This window comes from Opisthorchis viverrini, assembly GCF_000715545.1.
Source record: "Opisthorchis viverrini unplaced genomic scaffold opera_v5_53, whole genome shotgun sequence".
Lineage (NCBI taxonomy): Eukaryota > Metazoa > Platyhelminthes > Trematoda > Opisthorchiida > Opisthorchiidae > Opisthorchis > Opisthorchis viverrini.
Genome location: NW_008751710.1, coordinates 1,982,070 through 2,003,619, shown reverse-complemented (window position 1 = coordinate 2,003,619; position 21,550 = coordinate 1,982,070). Strand labels below are relative to the sequence as shown.

The window sequence follows — 21,550 nt, the reverse complement described above, 5'->3', positions numbered from 1 at the left end:
GCATACAACCTCGAAAGACACGTAGCGTTGCGGATGCTCCATCTGTACAACGCACCGACGTTCAAGTCTAACGCATTTTTTGGGCGCAACAAGGACAAATTTTACGGAAGTGCACATTGAGTGAGGAGTAATTCCAAGGCATAGCTTTAGCAGGTCGAGCAAAAACAATTACGCTAAAATTGCTTCAAAGCTGTTTCGAGCCTGTAAGCCAGTTCCGAGTGTATACCGGTGGTTGATAAATGCATTGTCTTTGACAATTTGTATATTACCATCAAAAATGCACCTGCTGCTACAAAAGGCAAGTACACTGAGACGGCTTTACACCCTCCCATGAAGGAACGTTTTTCACGCTGGGACATTTCAGGTATTTCCTAGCAATGTTACTTTGAAAACGAAAGTTGTTGTATCTGGTCAAAAAATGGAGTTTCATTGTTTGTTTTTGTCAAATCTTCAGATTATAACTGCATCGGTACAAGCCAGCTCTTCAGGAAGACGATGGTAAAGAACACAAAGGCATGATATGAGGGGAAAACATCTGATAGGAAGGCTTATTAGAGAAATGATAAATTGAAGTGTAAGTTGTCGGTAGAAAAAGGAACAGAACTAAACTTAAAGCGCCAAACGCCGTTTCATATACAACTGGCGAGCTCTACTTCCGGAACACTCGAGGATGAGATTAAGTTGATCACAGATTGCTCGGGCACGTGACCACTGAGTTTCAAAACACAAATGCTGGAAAGACGGGACCACATCCGAGGTGCCGATAGCGGAAGGAAGTGATGAGGAACGATGAGTACCACCAACTGAAAGGGTTCCAGTTGACGAGGTAGTGTCAGCAGTCGCCGTTTCCGGCTGGCTCTGTGAAGATGAGAGAAACATATCTGGAAAGATTCACATGTGTGATAGACCCTAAAGTAAAGGCTAGAAATGAGCACGTGTTCAGACGATGACAGAAAAGGTAGTGTCAACCGAATCAGACCCCATCTGAACATAGACCCACCATCTGCGACTTAGGAACGTGTCAAACGGAACTAGACGCCGGCTCAAGGTACCAGTAACCAATTTGAAAAACACCTGCATTGCAATAACATTACAAATGCCCCTGGAGGAATCACCTAAAAGGACCAATCAAAAGTGGTCTCCTCTGAGGAAGTTCAGAAAATCAATATCTGCGTCAAAAGATACAACAAAAGTAGATTCATTAGAAATGTCAAACTTTTGGGCTGGTTATGCAGAGCTAAGCCCCAATGCGAGGAGTTCCATACTCCATAATCTGCACACGGACAGGGTGGAATCGATATTCACATTAGGTAAGGTACGGCATGTGTACAAACGTGTTCATTCAGCAGTATGTATAGGTAAGGTACGGCATGTGTACAAACGTGCTTTGATACAGCATTCAACAGCGCATGTATGTGGGGGAATGTATCCAGCGCTTAGTTTGGATCAACAATAAAAATGCAGCTTCTACTCTTTGAAGGGGGGACCTACCGGAAAAAGCCACTTCTAGCTGGTATCCTGAGGCATCTTCCGGCGGTTATTGTTCTCTCGTGAATGTGTTACGGTGCGCGGAGATTGTGTGATGATTGAGTGTATACGAAGACAAGGAATCAGGCATCAGTGATAAAGGGCAAAAAAGTCGAAGGAAACAGGTGAGTGGTTTCACTGAACCTTAACGTATAATGTTTGCTAAATTAAACCGCCCAAGCAAACCGAGGCGAGTTAAACATCATCACGATCTAACTTTGGTCAACTCAGCTTCATTAGCCTTATCGATCGATCCACCACCGAATCCAATCTTCCGGAGCGGAAACTGATCGTCCGGTGTCGCAGAAACATTCAGTATTACTTTAGGGATGTGGGACGCTTCTACTGGTGACATGCGAGAATGGCGACTTGAATCGACCACACCTGGAAATTACATAAAACCGCCGCTACTAAACAACAATTCAGTAGCGTAAAATTAGATAGCGCTTGGATCCAACTAGGAGCTGAATGCCAGCATTGTGCCCAAGGACTTTTGCAATGATGGCACATTTGATGAGAAAGTGACGAAACCCACCAGGTAGATTATCTTCAACTGAACTTTTTTCGTCACATAGTTCGGTGTGGACGGTGGCTCAGACGGCGGGGGGTCATGAGCAGTCCCCGTCGTCCTTGGGGCGGCGGAAGTACTGCTACTTTCGGTGTTGGACGCACGAGCAGGTGTCTCAATTTCACAATCGGCTAAGGTATGTACTCCGTAGACAATGGTCTTGAACTTGGAGAACAATTTGCGCCGCCGGGAAGTGGCAGCTTGTTCCACTTTTATTCCGTTTGAGGAAACATCTGCCACAGGAATCGAAAGAAAAGATCAGTGGTGATGTCACGGATTGACAGAAGTTTATGAAGAACTAACAGCAGTGGCAAGGCAAATCGTAAGTCTATGGTTTAACTGGGAGACGCATAAAATCAGACTTCAGTCATGTGGACCGATGTACTGCACCACAAACGCTTACGAGGGACCAACAAGAAATTGATTTCTCAAAGAGAACAAAATAACAAGCTCAGTTAAAAATTTCCGCACGCTACAGAAGACACAGTAGGGGCGAGTTTTTGGGACGGTTCGTACTCGTCACTAAACTTATTACCATCAGAACAGCCTAATAAGGTCAATCCCACGGAGAGGCGATTGCTCAAGATCCACAGACAGCCCACTACCGGTTTCGCCTAACTTTTGGCTCACCATCAACGAAATCTCCAAGTGGTCTCTGTGCTACCGAAAAAAAACATCAATGGGCTACCGACCACGAGGGATTTCATCGAGTCTCCGTTCCCAGTACCTTCAAAATGCATACAAACTCAAAGAGTGAACGTTCAACCGAAATGACCAACGGCACCTAAACTTTTCGTATCATCCATCATTTCTTTCTGCCAAGTTAAATTGTGCCCACCTCTAAGTTTCCGCCAATCCAAACTGGGCACGGAAAATAGCGCTCGACAGTGGCTCCACACACGTAACACATGACCAAGCCACCTTGGCTTGCAGTGCTGGATACATTCTTTGAGTGGGGTGCCGTCTGCTTCACCAAAAACACATCCATCTTCTGATAGCGAATTCGCCGGTTCCAGCCGATCCCATCTACAGTTCTGAGACATCGGTGGCCAACCATAATCACAGGCAGACACAACCACTCGTGTTAAGATACGTTGGGCAAACATCAAACAAACACATAAGTGAAGGTTGATAACCTTCACAATCCGTGATGAGTTTCAGATAGGAACTGAAAATGTCTGTTCACGATGCCCGAAGTCAGTAAAAGTACTAGCATGATAGCTTTGCAAACGAGCCGTTCCAACTTACTGCATTCCAGAAAGGTTGTTAGCATATACGGTAAGTCAGTGGCGCACAAGTGGGGCAGCATTCTTATGAGAAAGCCAATCTATGGTAAAGGAATTTTCCAAAATCAGCAGTAAAGTCCAAAGGAGTCACGAACTGTTGCGAGGCAACAAGTTCTGCCTTTCTTCCATTCATGTACAATAACACATTTGTTAACTTCGTTTTACCGGGGGTCTGTACTTGTCAGCTGCAATGCATAGTGAAAAGCCAGAAGATTGCACCACTCGTTCGTGTTGTGCATCCTTCAAGCCAGTGCATCTCACGGGACACCACACGACTATAACGTTCTGTAACAACTAACGATATCGTTTTCCCGTAAATCGTATTCGTTATCTGGTCATCTTCCAGCAGTTTCTGAAAACCAGAATTCTGATTGAAGATGGTGATTTGATGGTCCCATGACCTACTGTCATTAGTCAGGCGAATTGAAATCGCTGCAAGCTAGCCCTTGATAGCGACGACGGTACCGGAGCGTTCCCAGAGTCATGTCAAGCGTCGCCCCGCAGCCAGTTAGCCATCCGAATCGGAACTGCTTGTCCAAACGAAGCAGCCAGAGACGTCCAATAACTGATCGCTTTTTCCTTGCAGGTCTGTAAAAGCCTTTGCACACGAAATACGTGAGCACCTGACTCCCACAGCGTTATCGGACTTCTGAAACTATGGCTCGTAAAAGTGGTGCGAAACTGTGGTGTGGCTCTAATGTCATCCGTTCCTACCATCGGCGCGTCGTCTTCAAGAAATTTCCGCAATGGTAGTTTAGGGAAGTTGGTTACATCTATCTGCATGGTGCTAGCAGATGAGAACTGTCGTTTTCTCCAACTGTAGCGTCCAAAAGCTAGAATACCACCACTTCTGATAGTTTGTTTCGCATTTGCGACACATGTTCGATCACCAAATTATTCGGACGCCCGTATCAGATCACCTGAATTTCCGACTCCTTCATAATCGATGTGAGCTAAATAGCGTCGTTCATGTATTTTGTTACTATCCCATACTATACCAATAGTATCAACGATAATCGGCTTTTCGAGAAACAACGTACAATTACGAAACTAGTCACTCCAGTAAGTGCTCTAGGACCCACCTAAGTTGTTCCGACAAACTGGTAGATTATTCTCACTTCGTTCCACGGAGGCCATTCGTTCAGCTGTAGCACCCTTCCGGTGCCTAGCTGCCATGCCACCCGAAGGAAGCACGAGGGCTAAGATACTGCCAGGTTGTCCAAGTCTAGACAGGGGAAGTCGAAAGGCAAAGGTCAGGTTCGAACCACGGACCTTCCGGTCAGTAAATTCGCGCTCTAACCACTTGGGTCATCCCGCGGGCCATCATTCGGAGTCGGCACCCCGTAAGTGATTACAGAGCCACCTGGCTTGTGTACCTATCACCCACTCTTGTTGACTGAATAAAAAGTCCATCACCAAACAACAAATCGGGTGACTAGCACGGTTAGGACCACAAAGCTGTAAACTTCAGACGTGATTAGCTGTAATACCTAGGTATTCTCAATCTATCGATCGATCGAGTATCACGCTGAACACTTGCACGGCTATGTACAAAGAATGATTACTTCATGCCATATATTACCTAAATATATAAATGGGAAGTATTAGATCGGATGCAAGGAATGGGAACTCAAATCATATTATACCTAGAATGCTGTTCGAATGAACTGCTTGAATGGGGCACTCACTAATCAGTAACACTCACGTAATTGCACCTCACGGGAATACGAGCCCTTCAGAAGAGTAACACTGTACTGTCTGAGTTTGAGAGCTGCATCGCACTGCACAGACGACACACGAGCGGCTTTCGAGTAGCCAGTGCCTGGTGAACCTTCATCGTCAGAGGAATCGACCATCGCCGCAGCGCTGCGACCTGAAAAAAAATGAAAACGGTCACAAACCGAACCAGATGTTTTGTACGAAAGAAACAATGCACCAGTTTCCTTTACGAATCCGAACAGATGCAAAAGGAACTGTTTGCGCAGAATAGTACCGATGTGTGCATCACATACGTACACGTACGTACGTAATGAAAGGACAAACACACAGGTCAATATGCAACATTCAAATTCTATTATGTGCTGTTGATCCAGGTCATGCTTATTAATTGGACACACCTGGAAACACCAGTCTTTCAGCAAGTTGTGTTGTTTTCAGCCCCAAACGAGCCACAGCTCCGCAGCTCGTTAGCAAAAGCTAGAATTCGTTTATTGACCTTTCATGAAGCTTTGATGACCATGGGATTTATGCCAGGCATTTGTTCTCAGAATGACCTGGGTCAGACGCTACTTCTATTCTGGATCACGTGACTTAATTCTGAGAAATATGCTAAAATTTGACCTTTGAACTCTCAATACGGATGTATGCGCTCTTCCATTCGTTAACAATGCGTGCGTAGGCGAGTTGACATGAGCGTTTGGTATGATACGATAAGACAAACTTCTCTCCGGATCGATACTACAACTATGGAGAAAAACGCCCCGAATCGTCCGCAAATAATACAATGAAGGGAACTGCATACTTAAGTGAACATTCAACAATGATCTAATGTGCTAATCTGAAATGGTCTTACTGATTTGTTTTTCTGTCTGTGTTAAAACCTGGCCAACTTGGTAGCCTGCTCACTTGGCCTTTTGTGTTAAAAGTGAAACGCTACCCAGTTAGAAACTACTGATTGCTTACCGAACCTTTCTGAAACGAAAACTTACGTTCTACTGGAATCCACGTTGTATGGCACGAATAGATGGGTTCTTCTTAAGCGTGTCAAACAGAACGGTCCTGACAACTGTCGCACAGCAAAAGTGTAGCATTTTTGGCCTTAGGACCCATTTCACGTAAACAGACGCATCCAACGATTCGTTCAGCTGTAGTACCCTTTCGGTGCCTAACTGCCATGCCACCCGAAGGTTGCAAGAGGGCTGGGATACTGCCAGATTGCACAAGCCTAGACAGGGGAAGTCGAGAGGCAGAGGTCGGGTTCGAACCACGGACTCTCCGGTTAATCAATTAGCGCTCTAACCACTTGGGCCATCTCGCCCCCCATCCAATGATTGAAGGTGCCTTGTGTTTCACGTACAGGTTCAACGTGTCAGAGGAGTACTACAATCACTGACTTGTTGGCTGACAGCAAAACTGGCATACCGACAGTTAAACGATGGTAATTACTTGGTCACACCAGTTACCATCGTGGTCAGCAATTCAGCGCTTTTTGGCCAACGGACGAATTCCGCTTCGTTTAAACCTCTAGCTTCCGCTCGTTTACGATCGGCCTTAATTTCCCACTACTGTCTAGGGATTTCAAGCCGATGAAAACACAAGAAATATGCTTTCCAGAATGATAAAGCTAAAAATCGTCCACTTAGAAAAAGCGCCACTAACTAGAACAGGTTCTGAGTGCGGTAGTCGGTATACGAACGCAGGTGGGACGATAATGTTATGGTCGAAATCGCTCTTACGAGGCAGACTTTCAGGACATTCCGCTCGAATATACAGTGTATCCGCGCAAACGACCTAAGAAGGATCGGATGCGGACTTAGTGTAGATGTACGGTAAATGTTTGTGTCAAATTCAATCGAAAAGGCGTTGTTAAATATCACGATGTCATAGACGATGTGATTATCTTTGAATTGTGGCTAATCACCATTCGCCAAAAAGTGACCTCACTTCCGTCAATAACTGATATGGATCCATTCGGCGAAACGAGTGGTGCAGCCAGCTGCCCGAAACGACTAGGCGGTTAGGCTAAATCAGCAGCCTTTGAAAGAGGGTTGTGCCAAACATCGCTTATTCTGCCTCATGAACTTTTAACTGAAAATTTTAATGGCGTAGTACCCACATCCATGAAAGATGGACAAATTTGACAGATGCTGTATCTAAGAAGCAATCCGGTACGAAATTCACTCACGCGGATTCATAATGGCTTGTTGTATCATCTTAAGGTTGTTAAAACCTTGTTTTGGTTGCTTTTTCCATCTGATTAGTACATACGGTGATTATGAACCCCTTCTACATTAAACTTACTGTTCTCACGAACAAGAATGAAGCGAAGCGGTAGATTGGATTCCATCACATCGCTTAAACGAAGATTTAAATCGAGCTTCTGGCCTTGTTTCAGCTGACCTTCTTGATCGGCAGGTTGTGCCGGCCAACTTTCCAAGTGATACTGGTATCCGCTGAGTTGACGCAAGTGACGACGACGCACGGCATGTTCGACCACTGCACTAAGTTGTGTGGTTACGTGAAAGCGATATCGGCTGGTTCCTTGGGGTAGATGGCTGCAGTAGATAAAGAAGTTAGAGAAAAACCATATATGAAGGAGTTAGAGAAAAACACCAACAACGTAAAGCTGGAACTGCACAACGTTCCCATACACTCTCGAGTTGCCACTATACAACCCATCAATTTCTGAACCAGCGCCTCCTCGCTTTCCCAAGTTTGTTAGGGTGCATTTATGGATTTATGATCGTCCTCACTAGTTGAGAAGGTCGAATTTAGTGTCGCGTGATTTGTGCTATGCCATTTTGGCTTCCAACCTGCCGGCTTCCTGCGACCGTGATAACGACAAAAATGGACACGAATTTACGGAAAACTGTATCACTAGTACTTTCCAAGCTGCTTTACCGAAAGGTTCAAAGAACTCTCCCTCAGTTTGGTCCGATTTCCGAAGGAGGAACGAAGCTGCTTCAAGGGAAATGGTCACATGTCACAGTAGCGTTGTTGAACTCCTTAGTCCATACTGGGCGTTAAGTGACCTTCGAAGAGCTCCGAAACCCGAAGATTCTCGTTTAACAGTGTGCATACATCGACCACTTCCCAGAGTTTCCACGTTGAGTTTCGCCCTTACTGAAATGCGTTCCGCGCGTGGACAACGTATACGAAAAAGGAACCATGAAAGATCTACCACAAACTATGGAAACTGTGTGTCAGCTTAAAATGCATTTGAGCGAGTGAGTGAGTGAGTGAGTGAGTGAGTGAGTGAGAGAGAGAGAGAGAGAGAGAGTAACTTGAAACTGAAGAGCGAAAGACTCACATCGTGACAAAAACCAACGGGACTTCAGCTGGGACCACCTGTTCAACGAAAGCCAGTGCGTCGAACTCGTATTTGTGAATGGGATCGGAGGGCTCAAATGGTGGGAAGCACGACTCGTCCATATCCGCCGGGGTCTCAAACATGTAGACCGAGATGCGATCCACGAAGTTTCTTCGGAGCAGGACAAAAACAGCATGCAATGTCGGGAGAGATACAGGATCTTCACACAGACGGGTATGAAAAGCGACCAGGAAGCAATCAAGTTTTGCAACAGAGCGGAGAAAAAATATAACGCATTGGGAAAATGCGGAAGTGGAATGGCAAAACGACCGAAAAGGTTTACGTACTTATCAAATCTTTCTAAATCCTTTAGAGGGATTGCCTCCTGATCTGCCTGGGGCAATTCATTAAAGTATTGCCAGAATGATAACCCTACAAACTGTCTGACCGTTGTGCCTGGATTGGGTTGGACGCGAATGGAGGTTTGCGGGAAACCAGAAACACGCCAAAACCAAACAGTGAACTGTCGTGGACCAGAATCACCAACCGTCGGGTGTGGACCAGGACCAATAAAACGACCATCATATACGGCATAATCAGAGAACAGGTTGTTACGCAGCAGCCGACCATCCGCCTTGGCTTGCTCCAACGCTAGAGTGAGGCTGGATTTCTTCGGCTTGAAGGGAGACTGGGCCTCCGGTGATGTCGGCGTAGGTTTCACAGGAAAGTAACGGTCAATTTCTGCAGCTGCAGAGGAAGAGAGCGGTAAGTACGAGAAAAAACAGGGATGTGAATAAGGAAACCATACAAATGGTAAGACGTCTCCCCAGGAGAAGTGTTTTATTCAACAGAGGCACCAGTGTGAGTCTTTATGTGATCCACAATCCGTCGTATGCCCAACTCAAGAACAGATACACCTTCAAACACTAATGTAAAAATTAAGACTTATCCCAAAAGAGAGGGGGAAACAATTTATAGGGAACAACGGGACACCTATTTTACTGTCCATATAAGAATGAAACGACGTCACTAGATACCAGGCTGTGGTAAATAGGTCAGCGATTTCGTATCGGTACTTACTCCAATTATTAGGACAGTATCAGTTAGCACCACTGCACCCCGTTAAACATGGCAGTCCATAGGAGAATAAGAAGAGTTTTATACCAGACATGACATATACAATAACCCTCAGAAAAGCGGTGGAACGAGCACTTCGGTAGGAAACAACGCACTCAGAATGGCTGATTATTCATAATGGTTTATTCGAAGAAAAAAGTACCCTATTTGGCTCAAAATGCCGCTTGAAAACATCGGTTTTAATGGGTTTCAGCTGAACTAATTGGATCACCCTCTTTTGGAAGTACGCGGTGAATGTACAGCGCTATATTAGGGTTTATAGTTCCCGAGTACTGCACAGGACTACAGTGCCGTAGTCTCCAAAAACCGTGCCACACATTTGTCCAGTCTCACATGGCTATGAAAGCATGGGTAAACACGGGGTAAACAATAATGAAGACGTCCCGTGGAATCTCCCAAATGGCTTCTGAAGGACAGGGAAAGTGTTCATTCGCACACCATTCCAACATAACACGACGACTTTACTGAGTCCAAACTCTATTTTTTTTCTTCGCAATAAGGCTCACAGATAAACCACGGATGTACAGCAGCGAGACATCCAAGTTGAACACTGCCGTTATGCTGTCGACGAAAAAGGTGGTGATCGAGCTTGCGTATAACACGTCAGTAGGCACAGAAGGACAAAAGTGCCACACATATTCTATGCGCGGCAGTAACCACGAGACCAAGGGAAAACAAATCTTTCAGGTATATCCTGTGCTCCTCACACATCCTCCCACTGCATTCCATCCTGCAGTAAAAGAAAATCTCAACAAACCTGTTAGAGTTCTGGATTTACTGCTTTGAGAAGAATCCGACTTTGTGTGATGTTCAGCCACCGCGTCGGTTGAAGAACAGGATGATGACAGTAGGTACTCTAAGGGATCTAAAAATACAATGTATGTAAATGGCAACATAGTAATAAAATATTGGAACACACCATCACACTCGACGAAAGGACACTCAGGAGAAAATCGTGAGAAGGTTTCCGCATCTGTATCAATGATGGGTAAAGAGCTACAGTGGAAAGGGTGGATGGAAGTCAGGAGCTGGAGGGACTTACTGTTTTTCGTTCAGGACATCTGACACCGAGTAACCGGGATCCGGCATGCCCAAAAGCACTTCAAGGAACCGAGAATCATCTCCGGTCAAGAAACACTGACGCACAATATTGATTAGCGAATCGGTGTCGTCGAATGAGACCATGTGGCGGAAGATAAGATGGTCAGTATCGGTGAGCGGCTATAACTTTGAAGTCATATGGAGAGATTGATCGACGGACTCATTCAACCATGAAGTGTCAGGAATTAGAGTGGCAGTGAATGTACCGAGGACGTATTGGCTGTAAGGTGAGATGACAAGAACATGTTGGCTAGGGTGGAATGTTCTGCTCGGCTTCCGACCATGTGGCAAAGGGTCGCGTGAGTTAATTTCGGCCGTTTTTCAGTCAACGAACAAAGCACTGAAGTGCAGTGGCTCCAGTCGCTATAGCTTCGTTCGCCGATGAAACCCTAGAATGGAGAAATGAGAGCCACCCACTGGAGTCGGTATTCCTAATAGTTCATTGACTACAATCGCTTTTTGCTGTGGCAGAAACTCAGTGCTGGGCGTTGATGCAAGAGCGCCATTGGCTGCGTGACACAACCATATAAGTCAGGGCTTGTCTAGTCCAGCGACCGCCATCCGCGGAGACGGCCGCTACCAAAACAGCTCAGTTGACTGGTGCTTCGCTGCCAAGCCACGGAGTGGCCATCACTGAGTCGTCGCTATACGATACAAGGCTATGCGAAGAGTGCTCTGAGACACGAAGCACATAGTCAAACCAGTCAACACGGTGAAGTGTGACCAACTGTTGTGCCTTGCTGAACAGTGGCGCAACTCCGTGTCGGTTCTTGGCTTCCTGTTCAACCCACTATGGCATATCAAGAGGCACGGTAGCTTCAGACATCCCTTTATGGAAACAAATGAAGATTATTACAACTGTGCTTATAGCGTAATCACAGAAGTCGCACAAGGCTGTGCTAGCACCTCCGTGAAGGGCGAGAAGCATCCAGCTCAAAATGCTCGATCAAGATTGGCTGACATTCTGACCAATCAAGGTATCCCATCGTTTAGTCCGCAACCCGCACATGACACATCTGTCCAATTGATGTGCTGTTTGGTTATTGACGGCGGCTTGCCTCAGGACTCCAGCTTACCTATTCAAGGAGAATGCAGTTCCTCGGAAACCTCCTGGTGTACCCCGACGGTACTGGTCTGAGGTTCCCACCAAACCCGCGTGCCGCTTCGGAGACACCAATAGTCAAAAACCAAGTCTCTTAATATCCTCCGCACGAGCTTCTTAGCCTCTGATCCATAACGTAGCACAAATCTGTCCATATCATTGTACACTCTACCTCTGTTGGTGAAGCTAATGTCACGTCAGCGGCACAATTTTCAAAGGTTAGCAAACGGTGACCACGGTGCCTATTTCGAAGAGTGCTTTCGAATATCAACAGTCCGCTGCCCAGACAAACTAACCTATGCACCACATCGACCGGTTCACTGGCAAGCGTAAAGTCTGTCTTTCATCCCGCCCAGCCCCGTGGTGACAATTTACAACTGCAATTACAGTTACAGGTGCTAAACGCATACCGAAGTGTGCAGTAGAAATTCCGAATTTATTTAAAACAGTTTGCGTTTCTAGTGTGTCTCGCCCAAAATTTTTGGCGCGGGTCCGGGAGTATTCTGATCCCTGAGATGTTACAAACAGGCATTGAAGAGTACGGGGGCAAACCGATTAGGGATTTAAATAGGAAGGTCAAAGGTGGACGCCACCTGTCAGGGAGGTCGGATTCACGAAAACAATCCCAGAATGCCTGAACATTACTGAGACCCTAAAATTCCACCAAAATTGCAGTATAGAAGCCTCCAAAAAACCGGCCGCTCAGACAGACGATTAGCAATGGCTGGCGACCACGCGTAGACAGGCATACCATGCGCATAATCCTTGCACACACGTATTGATACACAGGACCGAAGAATGCGCCAAATTTCCTGAATCGGGTTCGGTGTTGTCATTTGGCGGCCTTCTTTAGCGTGGAGGGTAGGCAAAAGGGATGTGCCACTGCTCCTTATGCTCTCACGCCTATCAGCCCGAGGGCTCCCATAAAATGGTGTCTAAAAGAACCTTGGACTGTGTATTTGATGCAGTTCGAACAACCACAAATGTGTTCTCAAACAGCCGGCAATTAGTTATTACTCCACGCTATCGGTAACTGATAGCAACGTGATCGATTTGAGTTTTTGCCGGCAAGCCGCTGACTGACACCATATGGCCAGACGAATTCGGGTATTTTGGAAATCAGTACTGAAAATTAACAGCATGTGGCCAAAACCCAGCTGAATCACCTGTCCGCAATTGTCTGTAATTACGGAGTGCAATCCATGTCGATCTCCTAACTGGGTCTCAGATGTGCTAAGTCTGGCCACTTGTGCATTCAAATCTTCTGCAACCATTACGATATCTGGGCATTGAGCTCACTGCAATTGATCATCCATGATGCCGTAAAACCCGCCTTAAATGGGGTCGGAAGTGGTCATTTGAGGTCTGATTAGGCAAGATAAACAGACATCGATAAACTTCCCGCATCTGAGGCTCTTTCACAGACGTTGCCAGACGAACCTCACATGGGCGCCACTACACAGGTATCCAGTCGGGCTAGGATCCTTCCTCTCGGTGGCTTGAGGCGACATAATTCCTGCATATTCGGCCGCAGCAACCACTGGACCACCGAAGTTGTGTGGCCGGAATAGAGTGAACAGCGCTATGACGGTTAGCTCAATCAGTGTGCCTGCATCTTGAATTTATATTTCCGACACGCAGGACACATCAAAGCCAATCGAGTCCACTGTGAAAGCAAGTTCAGCTTGTTGTTCTGCTAGCTTCAGTCAGCTCAAAGTCAAGCCCTAGATCCCAAGACCTCGTTTTTTCCCACACGTACCAAACCACGATGCACAAGGGTGACTCATCCGATATCGGCTGTCTACCGTCTGATACGGTAGCAACAAGTCATGTGCTGATACCCACACACACGCAAAAGTTCCTACAAATAGGATACCAGCACAGCAACACAACTCAACGGAGCCCCGCAATTCACCCAGCTCGGAGCAGAGCCGCTTGGTACTTACGGCGCCTCACTCACGGATTTTCAGGAATACGTGTGGCTGCTACAACAGCGAAGAAAACACGAAACCTGCATCCGGACTCACAACAGGATTTACCGACCTCAATCTGCAACACGATAAGTCCCCTTGTTCGCATACACACCTATTGTAATAATTTTACTCAACAAGCAAACGTTGTTGGTGCTCTACGTTTTCTCGTTCATATAACTCGTTTTCGGGTTCTGTTAAAGCATTAACAAGCAAATGTGGCCAGATAGACAGTGCGCCGAGGTGTGGAGTTTGATTTCGAGATACCTCGGCGTTTTGCGCCATGTGACGAGCAGATGTTGCGCGCAAAACCGAGGAAGACCGACAAAGCCATCAGTCCTGAGCGCTGGGTCAACAAATGGAAGGCTATCAATGGAGTGAGTGTAGGGAGGAAGGAAACGTGGTGGCGTCTTTCCCCTACACACCCTGCTGTATGCAGCATGTAAGGCGACCCGGCCGATGGCACTACATGACGTTAGGTGTGGCATGAGGGCATTGTTAATTGTGTCATTATTGAACGTGGGCACTCCCACCTAAAAAGCGGGAGGATTAAAGTCCTCTACCGAAGCCTTTGGCTCAAAAGCATCAACGCAAGGTAGCGGTACTTGGCGGGAGGTACAAAATTAACACCGTTACCACGGAACAGGTCGCCAAATTTTTAAACCAACAAAATTGAGTACCAGTAGATTGCATTTTACGTATCCACTAACCTGGTATAAGGGATTGTGAGTTTCGTTGGGACGTCCCCGGTATAGCTGAACGGGTCGCCGAGGTGTGCAAACCGTCAAACAGCTGTGAGGCTTAGCCTCCTCTTCGTGGGTTAAGTTGTCTACAAAAAGAGTATGTTTGTCATGCAAGAACATTTTGTGAGGGATCTGTGTTGCGCTGGGGACCCCAAGTTGCTGGCATTTAGTTGGTTTGGGTTGGCCCGCTTAAATGCGTTCCATCGCCTTGAACGGTATGCTAGAAAGGCTAACAGGCCTGAAGCGACCGGATGATATGCTGTTAAGTTATGAAGATCCGTGTGACAATAGCTCCTCTATAAGCGGAGGTTGCGTACCGTACCGGGCGTTTTGGCCTGGAAACTGCCTTGGCAGTTAGGAAGGGGCATAGTTTGACTCTTCCTTATGTGCGCAATCCCGAAGGGTCGGCAAATGTAGATACCATTATAGTGGAGGTTCCTCAAGCAAACGCTTTGCAGGGTGAATTTTTTGAGGGCTCCTCCGGGTGCTGCGTGCGAAAGATTACAAATAGCATTAATACGCTTCTAGCAAATTCAACCTATCGAGCCAGTCCGGCCTCATGAGATCAAGTTCGGAACACCGCTTAAGGCAGGACGTTGCTGCCGCCAAACTATTGAAGCTTATGGAGCAATCAATCCGGCGCAGTCCATTGTCGCTTACCGCCAAGGGCGTTACGATTCCAGTGTTCAGTCGGTCTCACGTGCAGCCCATCAATTTGCCTCTATGTTCGTCACTTGAGCGGTGTGATGTCAGATCCCGTATATGGTTGCAAACGAACTGGAATGTTGTCCATACGAACCGTGCAATGTCCCTCGACAAGCAAAATCAACTTCACCATCACTGAGTCGAACCGACATTCGTGGGCTGGACAGTGGAAAGCGGGTGGCTACCGCTTCCGATGTCTTTGTGGCCATGACGAGTGCACCTCAACTGGCGATAAGGAGCGAGATTACACCCACCACAATGATAAACCTTTTATGAGGCTTGCTCTGTTTTCGATTGGGCTTCTTTGGGACACGTTTTGACTGCGTGAACAGAATTGCTTGAAGTCACAGGTGACTGGTTCATTATAGCCCTGTTGTACTTCAGGTTAATGAGGCGTTGATATTCGGTAGTCGGGCTCTGCAGTGCCATTTCTGCGTCCTTCTCAATTTTGTGAGGCAATCAGGCTCTGTTGTCGTCATCTTTGAATGACTGGAGATCGGACACAAAAATGAGACATAAACTGATTCTCCGTCATTGAGCTTGGCTTGAAGCGCTCGCATTCCGGATTGACAACACAGGTAAACCTGATGAGATCATCTTTCTCAACCAACTTTGGGCAATAATAGCGTATATTCAACAGTGATGTTGATCGCCGAATTTTGTGAGGCAATCAGGCTCTGTTGTCGTCATCTTTGAATGACTGGAGATCGGACACAAAAATGAGACACAAACTGATTCTCCGTCATTGAGCTTGGCTTGAAGCGCTCGCATTCCGGATTGACAACACAGGTAAACCTGATGAGATCATCTTTCTCAACCAACTTTGGGCAATAATAGCGTATATTCAACAGTGATGTTTGATCGCCGAACATCTGGGATAGTTTTCTCACCCGTTCATCAAAGGTGAAATAAGCAGGCAGCTGGGAGAAAAGGAAGTCAACATACAAATCGTGCTACAGGGTGGCGAATTTTTTCAGTACTAACAAGACTTTCTGTCCGTCATCCAACTTGAGAAAAAGTTTTAAACAAGTCTTCAAACCGCATAAAAATGGAGTGGAGTGTGACCAGAGAGATGGTCGAGTGCGAACTCCGGAATAACGCTGCTGCTGCACCAGATGAAGAAATAGAAACTCACAATCACCGAGTGCTGCTCTCTGAATATACATCCCAGTCGGCTATTGAATGAGCTACAGTGGTACTACCTTAAACAGCATCTTTTCGGCTGCAATACTTCTTCGAGATTATTGAATTCGATTGAAATAGTGAGTTTCCGTTCGTCAATTATAACAACGGTGTTTACTCGGCCTATGTTTCACCCTGGAACTTACAATCTGGAGTCCTCCACGGATTCACAGATTGGTACACCGGTTCAAAGCTTGTGTCGAAGATTTCCGGCCTGGTTTGTTATTGTTATTCAGCGGTCCTGGTTCACCTAGAAGGCACAGACAAAAAAGCGTGTAGGCATCCAGCGCATGGCACTGGGGTTCCAGCGCGAGGACTAGCATTGAAAAGAGGCCGAAAGTGTGTTAAACTGGGTATCAGGTGCAGCGTGAACAACCGTAGAAGGGAAGTCATTCCACGCACAAACTACCAGGGATGAGAACAATGTTGCCAGTAAAGTTGCGCGCTCGGAGCCTGAAAATTTTCTCGTCATGTCCTTGCCATGCATCAGCTGAGCCAACAGTAAAAACATTTTGTTTCATTCCTCTTCAAACAGAGTCTAAATGAGCATTATATCTCCCCGCAGACGATTATACTACGGGAAAAAGAGGTCAAGCACGGAGGGGCGCGTTTCATAATCACTGGATGTTTGTAGTAGCTAACAGGACGTGCTCAATGATGGTTACTCATGTTCAAAAGGGCAGAGTCAGCTTGTCTTGCGCAAGAATTGACAAACCAAGACCAAGTCGGTTACCGGCACCTCGCAAATATGTCTTGACAAGATAAGATGTGGCGAAGCCACTGTGGCAGAATACAGACCTTAGTTTTATTCTCTGCGGGCCTGAGATACTGCTACTGGGTTGCTGGTTGTTCCCGCGTTTCTGTTCCGCAAGGAGGCGGTTTGCTCATTTCTCCCACTTAAAATGTGCAATTTGGTTCTTCCGGGCAAAGTCTCATATCATTGCCTGACCTTGTAGATTCCATTAGCGGATTTTTGATCTACAGCGGTTCCGCATTTTACGAAATGCTAGTTCATAACCTGTTCCTTCCGTAGTTAATCTTTCGAAAAATAGCCACTCTTTATGGCGGCTTTCGGTCAGTTCGACTGTATGCGGAATTTTCTCAGACGAACAGCACTTTAGCCCTGTGAATTTCGTAGACAATATTCTTGTGCGTCTTCTTCACTGAAAGTGACCCCAGCCTAAGTTGTTTATAGAGGTTACGCCCTTCCGAAAGGCCTGCACGACAAAAGGTCAGAATCCACGTTTAAGATTCTGAGTTACTGGCCCAGTAGCAACACACAGTGGTCACTATTTCCCAGTTGTGCCTTAATTAACACTCGATCAACAAAATGTGTTTTGCTGGTAGCTAGCCTACGCGATGTCTGGTGGGTGCAGCGACATTTGACTCCAAGCGCCTTGTTGAACAATCTGACCAGCGTTGATGCAAAATGTCCACTAGGTCCAATGCACTTTAACTCCATCCAGGAACTTCTGAAGCGTTGAAATCACATACTAGCGAGTGGTGCGTAAATTAGTGGCCATAGCGGCATTGCTTAAGTGTTTCTATGATGAACTGGTCTTCCGGTGGACCTGAGAGACATCGGTGGAAAAAGCCGAGAAGAAAATTGTTTATATTCAGCGAGATTTGAATTTACTTTTCATTTAAAAAGGTGGAAGAGTGGTGCCGAAGAGAACAATCGAGATGGACGAGGCCGCATGTAAGTATAGAGAAACCCCTGTTTTCCCACGTTTCGAGTCAACTCGGAAATTGGAGTGGCCGTCTACTGATATTTCCGCGTCGGAGACGCTTATTGTGAGCCAGATTTCGGTAGGTACGATTGTGGACGGTTGTTGAAGTCAAGCAGACCCTGGAATAAGTCGCAGTTTGTTGAAAAGACTGAGGCAGTTTACAAGCACGCAGGCCGCATGTAAGTATAGAGAAACCCCTGTTTTCCCACGTTTCGAGTCAACTCGGAAATTGGAGTGGCCGTCTACTGATATTTCCGCGTCGGAGACGCTTATTGTGAGCCAGATTTCGGTAGGTACGATTGTGGACGGTTGTTGAAGTCAAGCAGACCCTGGAATAAGTCGCAGTTTGTTGAAAAGACTGAGGCAGTTTGTGGACAAGCACGCAATCCCCATCGCTGCTGTGTCCGGACGTGGCGAGCATATTAATTTGCTACCAGAATGGCTGTACGCCGAATTTGAGTGCAAGGCTTCAATAGGCCTCCACAGGTTGTCCGCGCAAAATTCTGCGACTCTCATGGCCGATTGATAAATGGACTTAGGTCTGGCAAAAGCAGTCTTCTTGACCTTCAGGCTGGGGCTTGGAAAATATTTAACAACTTGACATTAATGACATTAACATTGCACTGGCTGAGGCAATGGATATTCGTTTCACAAGACGCTGGCGGCCAGAATAACACCTATATATGGATAGACAAATATTGGATTGTGATGGCCATCATGTGTAAACCACTGTAAAAAAGATCTTTCCTATAATTGAGTCACCTTATGTGCACGAGTCAACAAGGTTCTTTTCGGGAACATCGGAGCATCGGAGATCTCGGACGGCTGTCAGAGGAGAAGCCCCGCAATAGAAAGCCGGTCTACGATGACGAATTATGCCTACCAATAACATATGGAGACAGAAACGAAGGTGTGAAAACGTGTTTTTCGCCCTCGTCACCTGAAATGTTCATCCTTTGGTCGGACGAAGCCCAGGCGTTATACGCTGCAAGCGGCGTCGTCATATGGCACGGGAAATATTAAGTGTTTCCGTGATTATCAGTGGCCCTCTTAGGTGGTAGTTACAAACATGCTGTAACCTGCGAGCATCAGCGCGGTCAAGTTCCTGTAGGAAGTTGATTTCTCGACGGACGGACCAGCTACAGAGACGTTAAAGTTCCGGCAGAACTCGCGGTGAAAGTCTAGGACGATTTCTAGTGGCCGCCGCAGAACTTATGTACCATTCGCAACTTTCAGTGCGAGGTAGACAAGTGTCAGCCGTAGTAAATCGGACCACGCCAGCCTCAGCTGCTGAATCCACCATGTTTTTGCACCGTGGTCATATCACTAATATGAAACAGATAAACTTAAATATCGTCCGAGACCGGCATCGCAAACGGATACCGCCAAATTAGTTTTCATCTGACGGGCGAAAATGTATTGTCACAGACCGTTTCTCTCAGCGTAACCAAGCACCCCGCAGCACCGAAAGGGAAGACTTCCTTGGGGGTAAGGGCCTCGAAACGCGAAGACCTTCGCATCAGAAGTCTCAACGCTGCTGGTCTGTTTAATCCGTAAGCCACAAATTTGAATTTCAAGAATGCATTGTTCATTTCGGCAGTTTGCGGGGTGAGGTTCTCTCGTTAGTTTTCTGGGTTATAAATACAAGTTTATTCATACAAACCTGTCTGCCTTTCAACAGAGACACCAAAAATCTTTAATAAAACACAAAGAAATCAAAAGACCGGCAACCGATCGGCCAAGCATAATGGCATCTGGGACGGCGTTTCTGGCGCAGGACTCTCATTCTGAATCCACAAACCCCGTGTGGCTGTCAAGATTAAAGGATATCGTTGCCGCCAACCGAAGCAGCTCTCATATAAAATGCCCATTATTACAAAATATTGTTGATGAAATAATAAGCACAATGTAATAATAGTATAATAACGCATTATTTATATGCGGGTATAACACTGCGAAGTCGAGACACGAACTGTGGGTTGTAAACTAAATGTTGTATGAGGAAAGAGATGTCGACGGAGGACATTTGAGGCATATGGATACGTTTTGTAGCGGTAGGATTACTCACAAACGTTAAATTGTACGTATCACTCGCGGGGAGGCAGGAATCTCTTGGAATAAGTTCCTGCTCGATTTGACAATACACATTTCCTCATTTTATGCACTCGAGCATTTAACTCGTTCTTCACTTCATAGTCAGCGTCTTGCTGTCTGACCGGGCTTCCAGCTTGCCTAGGTAATAGGGGCTCTATGTTAGGATTGTATAAAAACCAATGCAGAGCTACAAGTGATCGTTCCTTGCTTGTTAAGCTTGCGAAATACTCTGCTGAAGCGAAGCGCCTCCTCTAGTGGATTGATGTCAAATAAAATGGCTCCGTGGATTAGTGTCTTGCAGGTTCGGAGAATATATCTTCGGATGAACGCAATACAACTAGCCAGATGTTGGAGTATTTTCCGGTGAGGGAATGTGGTTCTTTCGCAGAAATCGAGTGAAAACTGCGAGAACTGGCAGGTGTTATGTCTGCTGGTGCAGCTTTTCGGCGGCAAAATATGAGCAGAATGTGAGTGGAGTGCCCGCTCCGTCCGTCCGTTGTGCTCTTAACTCCATCACATTCAGTTTCAAACCCAGTGATCTTTCCAGAATTGGTGTGCGTTTCCCTCAATCCGCACTGTAACGGTCGAACGGTATCTTCGAGTGACGCGTAATACCAGAACCTCCGGGTAGGCAAAACAAAGTCGGAGCTGGGTTTCTATACGGTACAATTAGGGTAAGAGAAATTCACAATTTGTACAAACGTCGACAGTAGATACGCGTCCATAATAAACAGTCCGCTTGGACTCCAAAAGTGCAAAGCAAGGGAGCAACCGGGCTCCAACGTGCGACAGTCACACGTGCAAAGCCAGATACAAATGGCCGGATGACCTCAAGGCCAAATGGGTGAAGTGGTAAGGACAAACAAACGTCAGTTCATATATACACACTAGACACATAAGTGGGGCGGGGTTACAAATGGGGACATAATAAACGTGGGGAATTTCATTGTCAACATAGCGGATGATACACCGCCCGCCAAATTCTCCACGTTCATTCAGCGGATGCCCCAGTTCTTGTCTACTACCTACGCTCAGCTCCATTCTAAGGTACCCCATCAGCCACCGACACGCATGGTCCGAATCCACTCCTGCCACAAGTGCCGACTTCGATGGTGTACAAGCCTATTCGCGTCTCTCCAGTAAACACACCTTTCTAATATCTCTATTAAGAACGCCGCCCGCCGTTCTAACCTGCAGGGTTCTTACTAAACCATCTGGGCTCGCCTCGCAACTATCTAATACCCCTAGAGACCATTTCTCACGAGGCAGGTCCTCACCAGAAACCGGAAATAAGTCCCCTCGTTTCAATTCTTGAGTTGCTCTGAGCCACTTGGTACGCATCTGCAACGTTGGCAGATATTCCCTTATCCAACGAC

At 46.4% G+C, this 21,550-nt stretch overlaps 1 protein-coding gene across 1 annotated transcript; it reads right to left on the bottom strand.

Annotated features, from left to right (window-relative positions):
• Nucleotides 1–246: 246 nt before the first annotated feature.
• On the bottom strand, nt 247–10,732 carry T265_03706 (hypothetical protein; the record flags this gene model as incomplete). Its single annotated transcript, XM_009168248.1, has 9 exons — nt 247–858; nt 2,063–2,328; nt 5,087–5,254; nt 7,402–7,655; nt 8,411–8,581; nt 8,758–9,157; nt 10,305–10,412; nt 10,467–10,543; nt 10,590–10,732. 9 exons carry the CDS (start codon nt 10,730–10,732, stop codon nt 610–612), a joined length of 1,836 nt encoding a protein of 611 aa, XP_009166512.1.
• Between the last annotated feature and the right edge of the window lie 10,818 nt (nt 10,733–21,550).